Source organism: Gorilla gorilla, chromosome 15, assembly GCF_029281585.2.
Source record: "Gorilla gorilla gorilla isolate KB3781 chromosome 15, NHGRI_mGorGor1-v2.1_pri, whole genome shotgun sequence".
NCBI classification, from domain to species: Eukaryota; Metazoa; Chordata; class Mammalia; order Primates; family Hominidae; genus Gorilla; species Gorilla gorilla.
Genome location: NC_073239.2, coordinates 76,675,822 through 76,693,368, shown reverse-complemented (window position 1 = coordinate 76,693,368; position 17,547 = coordinate 76,675,822). Strand labels below are relative to the sequence as shown.

The 17,547-nt window shown below is 42.9% G+C and overlaps 1 protein-coding gene across 1 annotated transcript in view; it reads left to right on the top strand.

Moving 5' to 3' along the window:
- RTN1 (reticulon 1) overlaps positions 1 to 17,547 on the top strand; it is a 273,232-nt gene that overhangs the window by 131,761 nt on the left and 123,924 nt on the right. Inside the window, exon 3 of the mRNA XM_019009666.4 lies at positions 9,908 to 10,657. Within this exon, the coding sequence (XP_018865211.2) occupies positions 9,908 to 10,657 (750 nt within the window). The remainder of the gene's footprint in view (positions 1 to 9,907; positions 10,658 to 17,547) is intronic.

Genomic DNA, 17,547 nt, shown 5'->3' with positions numbered 1-17,547 from the left:
TAAGTTGTTTTGGGGAGTATGGCCATTTTCATGATGTTGATTCTTCATATCCATGAGCATGGAATGTTTTTCCATTTCTTTGTGTCATCTCTGATTTCTTTGGGCAGTTGTTTGTAGTTCCCCTTGAAGCGGTCCTTCACATCCCTTGTTAGCTGTATTCCTAGGTATTTTATCCTTTTTTGGCAATTGTGAGTGGGAATTCATTCATGATTTGGCTCTCTGCTTGCCTGTTGTTGCTGTATAGGAATGCTAGCAATTTTCACACATTGATTTTATATCCTGAGACTTTGCTGAAGTTGCTTATCAGCTTAAGAAGCTATTGGACTGAGAAAATGGGATTTTCTAGATATAGGATCATGTCATCTGCAAACAAAGATAGTTAGATTTCCTCGCTTCCTATTTGAAAACAATTTATTTCTTTCTCTTGCCTGATTGCCCTGGCCAGAACTTCCAATACTGTGTTGAATAGGAGTGGTGAGAGAGGGCATCCTTGTCTTATGCTGCTTTTTAATAGGAATGCTTCTAGCTTTTGCCTATTTAGTATGATATTGGCAGTGGGTTTGTCATATATGGCTCTTATTATTTTGAGGTATGTTCCTTCAAAACCCAGTTTATTGACAGTTTTTAATATGAAGGAATGTTGAATTTTATTGAAGACCTTTTCTGCATCTATTGAGATAATCATGTGGTTTTGTCTTTAGATCTGCTTATGTGATTAATCACATGTTTTGATTTGCATATGTTGAACCAAAGTTGTAAACCTACTTGACTGTGGTGGATAAACTTTTTGATGTGCTGCTGGATTCAGTTTGCCAGTATTTTATTGAGGATTATTGCATCAGTGTTCATCAACAATATTGGCCTGAAGTTTTATTTTTTTGTTGTATCTTTTCCAGGTTTTGGTATCAGGATGATGCTGGCCTCATAGAATGAGTTAGGGAGGAGTCCCTCCTTTTCAATTTTTCTGGAATAGTTTCAATAGAAATGGTACCAGCTCTTCTTTATACCTCTGGTAGAATTCAGCTGTAAATGTCCCCAGTCCTGGGCTTTTGTTTGGTTGGTAGGCTATTTATTGTTGTCTCAATTTCAGAACTTGTTATTGGTCTATTTAGGGATTCAGTTTCTTCCTGGTTCAGTCTTTGCAGGGTGTATGTCTCCAGTAATTTATCCATTTCTTGTAGATTTTCTAGTTTATATCCATAGAGGTGTTTATAGTATTCTCTGATCATTGTTTGTATTTCTGTGGGGTCAGTGGTGATATCTCCCTTATCATTTCTGATTGTGTTTATTTGATTCTTCTCTTTTCTTCTGTATTAGTCTAGCTAATGGTTGATTTTTAAAATTATTTTTTAAAAAAACAGCTCCTAGATTTGTTTATTTTTAAAGGGTTTTTCATGTCTCTGTCTCCTTCAGTTCATCTTTGTTCTTGTCTTCTGCTAGCTTTGGGGTTTGTTTGCTCTTGGTTCTCTATTTCTTTTAGTTGTGATGTTAGGTTGTTAAGATCTTTCTAGCTTTTTAATGTGGGCATTTAATGCTATAAATTTCCCTCTTAACACTGCTTTAGCTACATCCTAGAGATTTTGGTATGTTGTCTCTTTGCTCTCATTAGTTTCAAAGAACTGCTTGATTTCTGCCTTAATTTTATTATTTGCCCAAGAGATTCAGGAGCATGCTGTTTAGTTTCCATGTAGTTGTGTGGTTTTGAGTGAATTTCTTAATCTTGAGTTCTAATTTGATTGTGCTGTGGTCTGAGAGACTGTTTGTTATTATTTCATGTCTAATATTGTCAGTGGAGTGTTAAAGTCTCCCACTGTTATTGTGTGGGAGTCTAAATCTCTTTCAAGGTCTCTAAGAACTTGCTTTATGAATCTGGGTGCCCACGTGTTATGTGCATATGTATTTAGGATAGTTAGCTCTTCTTGTTGAATTGAATCCTTTACCATTATGTAATGTCCTTCTTTATCTTTTTTGATATTTGTTGGTTTAAAATCTGTTTTGTCAGAAACCAGGAGTGCAAACCCTGCTTTATTGTTTTCCATTTGCTTGGTAAATTTTCCTGCATCCCTTTATTTTGAGCCTATATGTGTCTTTGCATGTGAGATTGGTCTCTTGAAGACAGCATACTAATGGGTCTTGGTTCTTTATTCAGCCTGCCACTTTGTGTCTTTTAATTGGGGCATTTAGCCCATTTACATTTAAGGTTAGTATTGTTATGTGTGGGTTTGATTCTGTCATCACGACACTAGCTGGTCATTTTTCTGACTTGTTTATGTCATTGCTTCATGGTGTCACTGGTCTGTATACTTCAATGTGTTTTTGTAGTGGCTGGTAATGGTTTTTCCTTTCCATATTCAGTGTTTCCTTCAGGAACTCTGGCAAGGCAGGCCTGATGATAACTAATTCCCTCAGCATTCACTTGTCTGAAATGGATCTTATTTCTCCTTCACTTATGAAGCTTAGTTTGGCTGGATATGAAATTCTGGGTTGGAAATTCTTTTCTTTAGAAGTGTTGAATATTGGCCCCCAATCTCTTCTAGCTTATAGGGTTTCTGCTGAGAGGTCCACTGTTAGTCTGATGGGCTTCCCTTTATAGATGTCCTGGCCTTTCTCTGTGGCTGCCCTTAACATTTTTTCTTTCATTTTTGACCCTGAAGAATTTGATGATTATGTGTCTTGGGGATGATCTTTTCATTGATTATCTTGCTGGGGTTCTCTGCATTTCTTGAATTTGAGTGTTGGCTTGTCTTACTAGGTTGGGGAAGTTTTCCTGGGTAATATCCTGAAGTATGTTTTCCAACTTGGTTCTATTCTCCCCATCTCTTTCAGGTACCCCAATTAGCTGTAGATTCAGTCTCTTTACATAATTCTATACTTCTCAGAGGTTTTGTTCATTCTTTTTCGTTCTTTTGTTTCTATTCTTGTCTGCCTGTCTTATTTCAGAAAGATACTCTTCAAGGTCTGAGATTCTTTTCTCTGCTTGGTCTATTTTGCTATTAATACTCATGATTGCATTGTGAAGTTTTTGTAGTGTGTTTTTCAGCTCTAGCTGGTTGGTTATGTTCCAGTCTAAACTGGCTATTTTGGCTGTCACCTCCTGTATTGTTTTATCATGATTATTTGCCTCTTTGTCAATGGTTACCACATGCTCCTTTAGTTCAGTAAAATTGTTTATTACCCACCTTCTGAAGCCTACTTCTGTCATTTCAGCTGTCCCAGCCTCAGCCCAGTTCTTGCTGGGAAGGTTTGCAGTCATTTGAAGGAAAAGGGGCACTCTAGCTTTTTGAGTTTTCAGGGTTTTTGCATTGATTCTTTCTCATTTTTGTGGGCTTATTTATCTACCTTTGATCTTTGAGGTTGCTGACTTTTGGATGGGGTTTTTATGGGTTTGTTATTGTTTTTGTTGTTGTTTTTTGTTTGTTCTTCTTTTAACAATTTGTCCACTCTGCTGTAGGGCTGCTGCAGTTTTTTGGGGGCCCACTCCAGACCCTAGTTGCCTTGGTTTTTCCCATACCTGGAGGCATCAGCAGTGAAAGTTGGGAAACAGTAAAGATGGCAGCCTGCCTCTTCCTCTGGAAGCTCCATCCCAGGGGAGTGCTGACCTTTTGCCAGCCCAAATGTGCCTGTAGGTGGTGGCTGGAGACCCTGGTTGGGAGGTCTCACTCAGTCAGGAGGAAGGGGATCAAGGACACACTTAAAGAAGCAGTCTGGCTGCTTTTTGGTAGGGCAGCTGTGCTGTGTTGGAGATCCCTTCAGCCCCCAATTGGTTTGGGCTTTCCAAGCCCCACAGGCTAGACCAGCTGAGAAGCCTGAATGGCCAAAGTGGCAGCCTGTCCTGTCCCTCAGGCATTTCACCCAGGGAGAACATGAGCAGGGGTGGCCAGAGGCCCCAGCTGGGAGGACCCCCCCTGCAAGGAGGAGTGGATTGGGGTCCCACTTAAAGAGGCAGTCTGGCCATGCCTCAACAAAATAGCTGTGTCTTGGTGAGGAACCGCCTCTGCTCCTGTCAGCTTGGACTCTCCAAAGTCCCCAGGCTAGAATGCCAGCCCAGGAGGGAGCCCTCCCCTCCTCTGAGCACTCCATCCCAGGGAGTGATCAGAGCTCTGTCCCTAATATGTGCCGGCAGATGTGGCTGGAGGGGCCAGCTGGGAGGCCTCGCCTAGTGCGGAGGAATGGATGGGAGCCCTGCTTAAAGAAGCAGTCTGGCCGGGCATGGTGGCTCATGCCTGTAATCCCAGCATTTGGGAGGCCAAAGTGGGTGGATCACTTGAGGTCAGGACTTCCAAGACCAGCATGGCCAACATGGTGAAACACTGTATGTACTAAAAATACAAAAATTAGCCAGGCGTGGTAAGGGCACCCCTGTAATCCCAGATACTCTGGAGTCTGAAGCAGGAGAACTGCTTGAACCTGGGAGGCGGAGGTTACAGTGAGCAGGGATCACACCACTACACTCCAGCCTGGGCGGCAAAGCGAGACTCTGCCTCAAAAGAAAGAAAGAAAGAAAGAAAAAAAAAAAAGCAGTCTGACCACAATCTGGCAAAGCCCCTGTGTTGTGCTACTGGGGGGACCCTTCCTTCACTGGACCATTTGGACTCTTCAAAGCCTGCAGGCTGGAGTGGCTGAGTTGACCAAACAGCAGAGATGGTGACCCCCACTCCCACCGGGGCTCCAGTGCAGTCTCAGGCAGGCTCTACCCTGTTGCTGGTGGCTGGCTGAAATTCCGAGCCAGTGGGCCTTATCTTGTGAGGTGCCATAGAAGTGGGGCCCACAAAACGACACTGCTCAGCTCCGTGAATTCTGCCCTTTTCCTAGGGGTATGTGCAGACCTCCCACCTTGCCTAAGTTGCAGGCATATTTGTTGGGGGATCCTGGGGCTGGAGTATGTAAAGCTTCTGGGTCTCTGTGCATGCCTGAGCAGCTGCTCTGCTAAGACTCCACATAGCTCTGTGTGTCAGATCCAAGGCCCTGGTGGCCCTCATGAGGGGATCTCCTGATCCGAGAGTTGCAAAGATCCATGGAAGAAGCGTGGTTTTCCAGGATCACACAGTCACTCACTGCTTCCCTTGGCTGGGAGGCAGGGGGGTTCCCTTGGCTTTGTGTCGCTTCTGGGTGGACTGTCACCCTGCCCTGCTTTTCTTTATTCTCCGTGTGTTGTTTCCTCAATCAATCCCAGTGGGAGAACCTGGATATTTTAATTGAAGGTACTGTATTCATTTGCCCCTTTCGTTCCTCTCCATGAGTGCCAGGGACCGAAGCTGATTCTATTTGGCCATCTTGGCCCCTCCATATACCTATTTCTTCAGGATTGACTTTTAAGCTAGTTTTCAGGGCCTTCCATGACCAGGGGCCAGCTTCCATTTTCATTCCTGCATCATTCCCAATAATACTCCAGTTAAACGTTTGACTTTGTCCTTCTTTGAGCAGACCCCTTCCTTTTTCACCTCCATATCTTTGCTTTTGGAGTTCACTCTTGAACAATGCCTGCCTTTCAAGGTTCTGTTTGTGTTCCAAGATCAATTCAAGTGCAGCTTCCTCAATGACCTCCTCTAAGTTCCTCTAGAACATTGTACAACACAATTGCACCTAGCCCATTCTGTTTTGTTTTCTTTTTATTCTCTAGGAGCGGCAGGGAATACTGTGAGTCATAAGCACAGTAATGGTAATTGGGACCTAGTGATGGTGGAAATGGGTAAAATCACCTTGAGATGGAGTGGAGTAAGAAGAGAGCCTAGGGAAGAATTCTGGGGGAGACCAACATTTCATATCTGGGAAGAGATGAGATCAGGAGAGCTAGGAGGAAAATCTGAAGAAAGTAGAGTTGCAGACACCAAAGGAGGAGTGGACAGTGTGTCAAATACTGTTGAGAAGACAAATAAGATGAGAACTCAAAAACGATTGGGAAGTTGCCAGTGAACTGAGGCAAGCAGTAAGGGTACAATCCAGAGTGAAATGATGTATTCACTAGAATTCAGATAAATCCCAAAATCTTGGTGGCTTAACATAATAAAAGCATTACTTTTCACTTGTAATACAATCCAAGTTTAGATTCAAGGCCAAGCTTCCTTCTGTTTTTTTTTAAACAGCTTTATTGAGATATAATCCATATACTATACAATTCATTTAAATGTACATTTCCATGATTTTTAGTATATTCACAGAGTTGTGATCCATCACTGCAATAAATTTTAGAGCATCTAATTACCCCAAAAAGAAACCCTGCACCCCCTTTTCTCACCCTCCAAATCTCCCCACTCCCCGTAACTACTAATCTTCTTTCTTTCTCTATAAATTTACTTATTCTGGACATTTCATATGAATGGACTCACATAATATGTGGTCCTTTGTGACTGACTTATTTCACTGTTTTTAATATTTAGCCATGTTGTAACACATATCAGTACTTCACTCCTTTTTATGTCTAAATAATATTCCATTGTATGGATATATTACATTTTTATTTATCCATTTATCAGTCGATGGATATTAGATTGTTTCTACCCTTTCTGGCTATTATGAATAATGCTGTTATGAACATTCATGTACAAGTTTTTTGTGTGGATATATACTTTCATTTCTCTTGGGTAGATACCTAGGAGTGGAATTACTGGATCATATGATGACTCTATGTTTAAATATTTAAGGAGCTGTCAGACTTTTGTCCAAAGCAGTTACAACATTTTTCATTCCCACCAGCAGTGCATAAAGGTTCCAATTTCTCTAAATCTTTGCCAGAACTTGTTTTTATCTGTTTTTGATTATAGCCATCCTAGTATGGTTATGAAGCAGTATCTCACAGTAGTTTTGATTCGCATTTCTCTGGTGAATAATGATGCTCAGCATATTTTCATGTGCATTTTGGCCATTTGTAAATTGCCTTTGGAGAACTGTCTATTGAAGTTCTTTGCCCATTTTTAATTGGCTTGCCTTTTATTATTGAGTCGTAATAGTTTTTCATATATTCTAGATATGAGTCCCTTATCAGATATATGATTTGCAAATGTTTTATCCTGTTCTATTGATTGTGCTTTCACTTTCTTTATGGTATTCTCTGAAGCACAAAAGCCCAGTTTATTAATTTTTCTTTTGTTGCTTCTGTTTTTGGTATCATATCTCTGAAACGATTTCTAATCCAAGGTCATGAAGATTTACTTCTATGTTTTCTTCTAGAGTTTTATGATTTTAGCTCTTATATTTAGGCTATTGACCCATTTGAAGGAAATTTTAAAATACAACATGAGGTAGGGGTTTAATTTCATTCTTTTGCTTGTGGTTATCCAGTTCACTTTTCCTCTCCTTCTCATGCTCCAAAATATAACCTGCCACATCTCAGACTGCATCCTCCTTTTAAAAAGATGTAGCATGATATAGTGTAAAACACATGAAATAGACATGCATTCAAATTCAGGTCAAATAATTTCTAACCATGTAGTTATATCATCTAGGGTCCTAGCAGGAAAAAAGTGACACACTCAAAGGTTGTGACTGAAGAGAGTTTAAAGAAGGGGCTATTTACAGAAGTGTAAAGATGGCCAAGAAAACCGACAAATGATGCCAAAGCCTTAACATTAGGGAGCTGTTACTACCCCTAGACCTAAAGACCAAGAGGAAGGAACAGCGTTCTTGAAGCCTGCTAAGAGCTGGAACTTCAGAAGCAGCAGGGGGTATAAATATCTCAACATCTCCTTCATCCCAGCCCTTGGGCTTCCTATTGGCTAAAAACAACCAGAAACCAAAGGGAAAGGAATCCTGGGTATGCTTTCTATGTAGGTCAGCCTCTCAGAGCACAGGAGAGGGCAGAGAAAGAAAGGAATGGATCCAAGCGGGCAGAGAGAAAACCACTACAGTGACCTTGGACAAGTAGCTTAATCTATTGTCCCTAGACCCTAAGTTCCATATGTAAAGTGCCTGACACCCAGCAGAGGATGCTGCTGCTACTAGCAGTGCTCTGGAGGTAGAGAACATTTCTTAATTTACACCACTCCTTATCTTATTTCTCCGTGCTCTAGTCAACCACTCAGAAGTAAGCTGGTGAAACTTTCACACTTTTCCGCTGTCTGAAATCATATCAAACAACTATGTGTACAACTTATTAAGGAGCTAACTCCTGTAAAAATAGAGTTGAGGATCATAAAATAAATTTTTAAAAACATGAATCATATGAGAGATAATGAAGTAGTTGTTGTTTTAAGTTACTAAAAAAGGGGGGGAACCCATAGATCATATCCTTCCTCTGCTTAAAGCCCTCCAATGTCTTCTAATCTCACTCAGAATAAAAGCCCCATGAGATCCTACATGATCTGCCCCAACTCCTTGGGTCACTGATCTCTTATTTCCCAACTTATTCACTTTGCCCAGACATAATGGCCTGCCTGTGATACCTGGGAATCAGTGCAGCTCCCACCTCTGAGCCTTTGCATTATCTGTTTCCTCTGCATGACATGCTTTTCCTCTGGATGTCTTCATGAGTCACTCTCTCACCTGCTTCAAGTGTTAAATGTAGGTTACTTTCTCAATGAGGCCTACACGGACTCCCCTATTTAAAATTGCAAACTCATCTCCACCCTGACCCAGAACTTGTGTTTCCTTACCCTACTCTACTTTTTTCCATAACACTTAACATCTTCTAACATACTATATACTTTACTTATTTACTATATATATTGTTTGTATATTGTGTTCCCTCCACTAGAGTATAAGCAGAGACTTTGTTATCTGTTTCATTCACTAATATATCCCAAGTGTGTAGAAAAGGGCCTAACACATATTAGGTTCTCAATAAATAACAGATGAATGAATATGGATAAAGAATAAAATCAATTCTGATTCATAAATAATTAGGAAAATCTAAAATGTTTTATCCATTTGGGGTTCTCCCACAGTCCTAAAGCCACAGTTCCCTCAAAGCTTTGGATAAATGCAACTAGTTATTGCTAACAAAAGGACCAGATCCCACTAAGATATTCTAAAATAAAGCCCTTCTGTATGGCAAGGGAAAACAAAACTCTTGAACACTGTTGTCATGGTGATCCCAGGTCGTCTCATCTATGGGAGGGAAAGCTCAGCAAGATTGCCAGTGTAGCCTTTAGGCCATCTGGATAAACATCAGGCAGAAGGCAGGCATTCATCCAGGGACGAGGAGTGACTCTCAGGTTTTGTTCTTCTCGAGAGGAAGTGAAGAGAGGAGAAGAAAGGGAAAGAATACAGTGGGCTGCCACTATGGAAAGCCTTGCAGGATAGTCCATTATGGTAATCTGCGCAGCCTGCCTGGTGGAATTGGCAGAAGTGATCTCTTACATTGCTCCACTTAGTTGCAAAAAAAAAAAAAAGATACTGATTCTTATTGAAAATATAAAGCTCAGAAGTCAAGTTGTGTCCAAGGCTCAAAACTACCTGCTTTGTCTTGCTAAAGGAGAGGATATAAACAGCAATGGACGAGGAATAATGGGTGATTTTCAGATTTGTTGATATTCGTGGGCCCAATTAGAGTGCTGTATATGCCAGATTATCTGATAAAATCTGTGAAATTGAAAAAGTTCCCTGAGAGAATGAATCAGAAATTAAAACGATGACTTGTAGAATCTTCTCTGCATTGAAACAGGAACACCAACTGAGATTCTGTTGCTAAGATATTGCTGGGTCATTTTTTAAAATAGCTAGCTGAAGATAGAGAGGTCTGTAAAACACTAATTAATTGGGCCATAACAGTAATTAGCCTTTTAGTTCAGGTGGCCTGTCTTTCCAGCATAGCCCTGGAAACAGATTATTTTTGTGCTAATGAGATATGTGTTTCTCAAGCAACGACAAAACATCTCGCCTAATGGAATTTTGTTTTATCCCTCCTCTCTCTGTCCATCTGTCTGTCCGTGTGTGTGCCTCCGTGGCTCTCCTTCGCTCTGTGGGACGACAGAACCATCTGCTGCAGAATCCCAGGGGAAAGGCAGCATCTCCGAGGATGAGCTGATCACCGCCATCAAAGAAGCAAAGGGATTATCGTATGAAACCGCCGAGAGCCCACGGCCGGTGGGCCAGCTGGCCGACAGGCCCGAGGTCAAGGCCAGGTCCGGACCGCCAACCATCCCCAGCCCCCTGGACCACGAGGCCAGCAGCGCGGAGTCGGGGGACTCAGAGATCGAGCTGGTGTCCGAGGACCCCATGGCCGCGGAGGACGCGCTGCCCTCAGGCTATGTGAGCTTTGGCCACGTGGGCGGCCCGCCGCCCTCGCCCGCCTCGCCATCCATCCAGTACAGCATCCTGAGGGAGGAGCGCGAGGCCGAGCTGGACAGCGAGCTCATCATCGAGTCGTGCGACGCCTCCTCGGCCTCGGAGGAGAGCCCCAAGCGGGAGCAGGACTCACCCCCGATGAAGCCCGGCGCCCTGGACGCTATCCGGGAGGAGACTGGCGTCCGGGCCGAGGAGCGTGCGCCAAGCCGGCGGGGCCTGGCCGAGCCGGGTTCCTTCCTCGACTATCCCTCAACTGAGCCCCAGCCTGGCCCCGAGCTGCCCCCTGGAGACGGAGCCCTGGAGCCTGAGACGCCTACGTTGCCACGGAAGCCTGAAGAAGACTCGAGTTCCAACCAAAGTCCTGCGGCCACAAAGGGCCCTGGGCCTCTAGGTCCTGGCGCCCCGCCCCCACTGCTGTTTCTCAATAAGCAAAAAGGTAAAGGATCCCACTGCAGCAGGGATGCTTGGTTAGTGTCCTCCCTCTGGGTGCTCTGAGCATTCAGCAGGGGCGGTTCTGGCTCAGCCCTGGAGTCATCCCCATGCTGATCAAACAGTTGACCAGAGAACGGTTCCAAGGGGGATGGGAGGAGATGAGAGAATTCAGATCTGCAGCTGGGACAGAAGTCGGTGGCAGAACCACATGCTCAGGGCAACTCAGGACTGGCTGAATCCAGCCTCCCTAATAATGAGCGGTTTTGTGTTCACTCCAGGATCTCCTAAATGGAGTGCATGCGCCTGTCTTTCCATTCCAGGGCTGGGTTTCCTCCCCCAGGAAAGCGATGCTTTTCTTGTTATCGTCCAGGCTCTGGTCCAGTTCCCCTGCTCAGTCTCTGTAGGTGCTGGAACCCACCACTAGCATGTTCTATTTTGCCAGCCAGGCCTGTTTCTTAAGTATGCAAAATGGAGCTCAGCTCCATCCTTTCTCTTACCCAAGGGCAAAGGATTTGGGCCTTGGTAAGGTTTTTGTGTCCCAGTGAGTCAGGCAAGACAGAGACCACAGTTGGGTCCAGAGTTTTCTCTTGTCCCTAAGCAAGACTGAAGGTGATTCATTCATTTTTAAAGTCTCTTATTACTTAGAATGAATTTAATGTGGTCATTATGTTCTCCCTATGAAAAATTTTGAGGTGAGTCTTCAAATGCAAGAAAAATGGAAGTCATTTGTTTTCCAGACATTATACGTGTACAAGAGATTCTTCCCCAAAAATCGTTCACCGCACCTGATTGCAGTTGTCTTATGGAATTCAAGAAAGGAATTAGAGTCACATGACTAAGTGAGGTCCTGCTCATTCTATTTTTGTTAATGGGTGAAGTTAGAGAACTTCTACCCAGTTCCTGGGGAGAGAACACTCAGGTAGGACTTTAAAACAAACCCTAACAACTGTATTCAAGGTCCCCTCCCACCCATCTCTTCTACTTTTCATTCCTTTAGAAGTGCTTTCTTTGCCTTTTCCTTTTGGAGATAAGTGATTTCAAGGGTGCACCCTCTTTCCTGTGTCTATGCTAACTTCAATGATGTTAGCGGCAGTTAAAGTGCTTCATATAAAAATAGAGGACAAAATCTTTCTCGTTATTTTAAATTGGAAGCTAGCTGCTAAATTCTTTAAAATTAACACATTGGAATAGAATAGAGGAATCTAGAGGACTGAAATAAAAAGATACATAGTTGCTGTGGCTCAGACATGTGGCATGGTGTGGGGGCTGATATAATTGACTCTTGACTTCCCAAATAGCTCTTCTTAAAGAGCTGAAAGCATATTTAGTGTGTGTGATAGGGAAGATACTTGAAGACAAATTTAACGGTGGGAATGTGTTTGTTGGGTCAATCTTAAAACCATTTTGGGTTTTTTCGCTACTATCCTGATATAGTAAGAAAAGACGCTGCAGCTTGCAGGGAACCACAGGAAAAAGTATTAACATGAACAACCTTCAGCCCCTTGGGGCCCCAAGACAGTCAAGCTTGAGTCATGCTGAGCATGTGTTCATGTCACTGTACTGTAACAGGCATGTGTCTCCATTTTATCCCCTAACTAATGTTCCTGAGATAATCACTGTGTGCACAGTGCTGTTCAAATATGTTTATTCTCAAAAGTAGATAAATCTGAGGGCTAAAGAGAAAAGGGAACTTGCAGGCCTATTGAGAGACAAGGACAACAGCTGGGACTGACTGACCAGACACCTGATGAAGAGCTGAGGAGAGGGAAAACTGCAGCTGTGAATGCAAAGGCTTCAGAGTATATTTTATGGCCAATTTTGTGTCCTTTGAATCTCTGTACAAGTTGCCCCATATGGCTTGGACCCTGTGCTGCCAAGTTTAAAAGGTAGAGAGGAGGGTGTGGCAGTCTTTTCAAAAGATGAAGCCATGCCAAGGTGAATAATCTCCACTCTCTTCTGCACGGAGGGGTCCTTTGAAATCTAGTCTCCCACTGAAACTCACTGCTCCACTGCACTGTCTATGAAGAGTCTAAAAGGCCATTCTGAGGCAGCCAAGAACTGGAGGTCCTGAGCAGGTGATTCAGCAATGCCAGCAGGCAATTTGAGCTCTGAGGTTCTTTTTGGTCTCACTTGCTCTGTCTCAGCAGGTGAGAAAGGATCAGCACTGCCCAGCCATCCCCAGGCTGTTTTTTGTCTTTTTGTTTTTTTTCGTCTGAGACAGAGTTTCGCTTTTGTTGCCCAGGCTGGAGTGCAATGGCGTGAACTTGGCTCACTGAACCTGACCTTAGGCGATCTGCCCGCCTTGGCCTCCCAAAGTGCTGGGATTACAGGCGTGAGCCACCGCACCCAGCCCCAGGCTGTTCTTAATCATTGTTTGTGGACAGCAGGTTTGTGCTCATGCCAAGCTTGACTCCTGGCAGCAGCGAGGTCCAGTCAGCTTCTGTGGTTTCCTGCTCTTGTCCACTGAAGCTTCTGGCAGTATGCATGCATTTAAGTTTATGCATTCACAAGTATCCAGGGGATGAGCCATCCTGCTGATGCTGGACAGAATTTCAGAAGAGCCTAGAAATATTTAGAATAATATTTAGGATAAGGTTTGACAGATATTTGATGGCATCATTGCATGTACCATGGAGGAGCACCAGGGTAACTGGTGCACGTGCTCTAACAAGGCCTACTTTTGGAGCTTTCTCACCTTTCAGAGACCTCTGCAGTTATTGCACTGGAGACAAAACACAGTTCTTTCTTCATGCTTCAGTTTTCCTCCTTGTACACCCCTGAGCTCTTGCCGCCCTGTATTTCTGCTCCCCTACACCTTCTAGGATGACCTGTTATAAACATTAGATTCTAAAGCAGGTAGATATGTTTTCCTTTCTACAAGATTAGCCATAACTGTTAGGAATGTCCAAGTAAAAAGCCAATTTAAAAATTTTCATAAAAGCACTAATACCCAGTGTGATTAATCAGGATAGTTATGTGATATTTACCAAACTTCTGTGATTGTAGAATACTTTTTATTAGAGTGTGCCGTTGGGTTCATATTCCAGGGGGACGCCTGTTGGGAAATCATGGTATCTTTGCCCTTGAGCTTGTTTCCTGCATTCTGATTACTTATCATGCAACTCAAAAGTGTGCGGCTTGGATCAGCCATGTTGATATTATGTGGGAGGTTGTTAGAAATGGGGAATCTCAGGCTCCTTCCAAGACCTACTGAATCAAGATCCCCTGTGCATAAGTGCATATGTGATTCTTATACACTTTAAAGCTTGGGAAGCAGAGTTTTATTTTTTTAAATTTATTTTTATTTATTTATTTATTTATTTTGATATGGAGTCTCGCTCTGTCACCCAGGCTGGAGTGCAGTGGCGCATCTCTGCTCACTGCAAGCTCCGCCTCCCAGGTCCACGCCATTCTACTGCCTCAGCCTCCCGAGTAGCTGGGACTACAGGCGCCCACCACCACGCCCAACTAATTTTTTGTATATATTTTTTTTTAGTAGAGATGGGGTTTCACCATGTTAGCCAGGATGGTCTCGATCTCCTGACCTCGTGATCCACCTGCCTTGGCCTCCCAAAGTGCTGGGATTACAGGTGTGAGCCACCGCACTCAGCCAGGGTAGCAGGGTTTTAGACGATGGCAGTATGCTTTCATATTCCTACCTGAAACCGACTGTCTTCTTGCCAAACAAATGGGCTCTTTTCAATCTCATCTTTCTTGTCCTCTCTGGTAATCTAATATCATACTGCTGATCCATCCTTAAAACGTTAATAATAAAGTAATGTATATTTGTTGTAATAAATTCAAACTGTACAAAACGGCACAGAATTCAAAGTTAAAGAGTCTGGGCATGGCGGCCCACACCTGTAGCCCCAGCACTTTGGGAGGCCAAGGCCGGTGAATCACTTGAGCCCAGGAGTTCAAGACCAGACTAGGCAACATGATGAAACTCCATCTCTACAAAAAATACAAAAATTGGTTGGGTGTGGTGGTGCATGCCTGTAGTCCCGGCTACTCAGGTGGCTGATGTGGGAAGATCACTTGAGCCCAGGAGGTCGGGCCTGCAGTGAGCTTTGATCACACCACTGCACTCCAGCTTGTGCAACAAAGAAAGACACCCTGTCTCAAAAAAAAAAAAAAAAAAAAAAAGTTAAAAGTTCCCTACTCAACCCTCCCATCCCTAATTCTCACACGTCACTACAGGCCTTTGTATTGTTTGTTTTTTTATTGTTGTTCTTGTTCTTCGAGAATTTCTTTAAGTATTCAGGAATATATAGTTTTTCACTGAAAAAGTAACATTATATTGAACATACTGTTTTGTAACTTACTTCATTTAACAATAAAATTAGGGACAATATCAGCTCACATGGAAATCGTTCACTCCTTCTCAGAACTTTTTCCTCCCTTATCGTACTGATGTTTCTTTCTTGGTTCTCCTCTTACTCTCTGACCTCTTTTCCAGTCTCTTTTGCTACCTCCCTTCCAGTTCCTTTGTGTTGTCCCTGAGTTCTATCCTTGTCTTTCTTCCTCCTGCATATCCTTGCTGTCAAGGCTGCTGTCGTCCATGCAGGTTTTCAGGCACTGCCTTATGTGTGACACTTCTCAAATCTCTTGCTTTGAAGAAATCCTCTTTTCTAAACTCCAAGCCGATTTCCCTCACTGTGTATTGGACATCCCACAGACCTCCCAAATTCCGTATGTCCATGTTAATTTGTCAAAATTTGCTCTTTTCCTTCCTCTGTTCCCTTCCTGAGCAAATGAAGTGATGTCATTGAGTGTGAACACTCAACCTCCAGGACTCTAACCCTCTTACAGTTCTAAGTTCTCATACTTTTTGAATACTGTTAGGAATTTATCCCATAGAAATGCTATAGCAGGTGGGCAAAAATATATAAATTATACACATGTGTAAATAGAGTTAGAAAGATACATATGAATATCTTTCTTATCGCATTTTTCATAGTAATGAAAAAGTTGGAAAAAACACCAACAGGGAGTTGAGTAAAATGAATTTTCATGCATCCATCCGTTGGAGAGCAACAAAATCATTTAAAAGAACTAAGTCTGGATCCAAGTAAAGACTCATTAGCCTGAGACAAAGTTAAAGGTACTCGGTGCCGACCTGACTGTAAATACTTCAGTAGAAATCTTGCAGTAGTGTTTGGTTATAAAATTATCACCCAGGTGATCCAGAGTATTCTTACTATTTGAAAAATTAATATCAAAATAAAAATACACAAATGTAAAAATTCTCTTTTTGGAACCCTAAAGTACACAACCAGTGACCCAGGTTGAGAAATATTTCTTTAAGCTAGCAAGGACTTAAGTGTTGCTTGGGGACCAGGTACCTCAGAATCTTTTGGAGTGCTTGTTCAGAATTCAGATTCTCACTCTACCCCCACCTTGAAACTACAGAATGAGAATTGGCTGGGGCATAGATCTGCACTTTTAATAATCACACTGAAGCTTGAGAATTTCTATTGTAAACAGATGAGCTAAGCAGCCCAGACCTTCTAAGAAAACATGTTGGTGAGCATGACTTAGACATATCATGCTTTTAAATTAAAGATGCTGAGGGGGACTCAGCTGTTTCTGTCTCTTTCTGTTAGAGAGGTGCCTGTCCGTGCCCTGGGAGGCAGGCCTCTGCAGCCTGCTCACCCATGGCCTCCTCTGTGTATAGCAGCTACAGCAGCTTGAGGCTGGAGGCCTCAGCCCCTTGTGGCAGGGGAAAACCTGTCTTTTCCTTGGAGGGGTGATTTGTGGGATGGCTACCAGGTGGAGGTCTTCTCAAATAGAATAGATTTTCATCTGTCTAGCATTTATGATGTTTGTTATCACTTTTCATTATTATACTAGATATTACTTCTGTCCTAAAATATTTGGGAGGGAACCAAAATAAGTGTGACCCATTTACTTTCTTCTCATAATTCTAAAAAACAAAAAAGTCATTATACCCTAGTCCTGTATGTATTCACTTTCATGAGACTGTATTAATATACCAGGCTATAAAGATTCTTGGAAGGTCTCTTTCTTTCACAATACAGGTGTTAGATTCCACTTGAGCTCTATGCCCCTCCACTGAAGCTGCTGTTCTTTGTCAGCTTTCAACAAGATGGACCAGTAACTGCTGGATAAAGTGTGACTCCTGTGTTGGTATATGCTATGCCATGGAAATACTTAGATGGAGACATCGATTTTCCACCTTAGACTATTTTTTTTATTTTTTTGAGATAGGGTCTTACTCTGTCACTCAGGCTGGAGTGCAGTGGCGTGATCTCAGCTCACTGAAACCTCCACTCCCAAGTTCAAGCAATTCTCCTGCTTCAGCCTACTGAGTAGTTGGGACTACAGGCATGCACCACCATGCCTGGCTAATTTTTGTATTTTTTGGTAGAGACAGGGTTTTGCTGTGTTGGCCAGGCTGGTCTTGAACTCCTGGCCTCAAGTGATCTCCCTGCCTTGGCCTCCCAAAATGCTGGAATTACTAGCGTGAGCCACTGCAACCAGCCCACCTTAGACTATTGAAAGCAACTAAGCTACTTTTATGAGACTTTGCCCAGTGATAGAAGGAGCTCTTCTGGTCTAGGCAACCCTGGATGAGGCTGCCAGCAGCAAGCTGAATTCATGGCTTTTCCTTCTGAAGCTGTCAAGAGTTAGCAGTGTTCCAATTGCATATCGATCTATGTTTTTTTTTTAAATGGTGGCTTCACTGAGTGGTGGGGTTTCCTTCTCAGCCTTGGATAGAATTGCTGCAAATCTTGGTGGCTCCAGCACTTATTATTTCTAGGGACAGTTATTCTTGCCACTTCAATTCCAAGATGTGTGTAAAGATCTAAAATGGTTATTGTACCTTGGTAATACTTTTAATACCAAATCTTTAGGACACAATAACCCCTC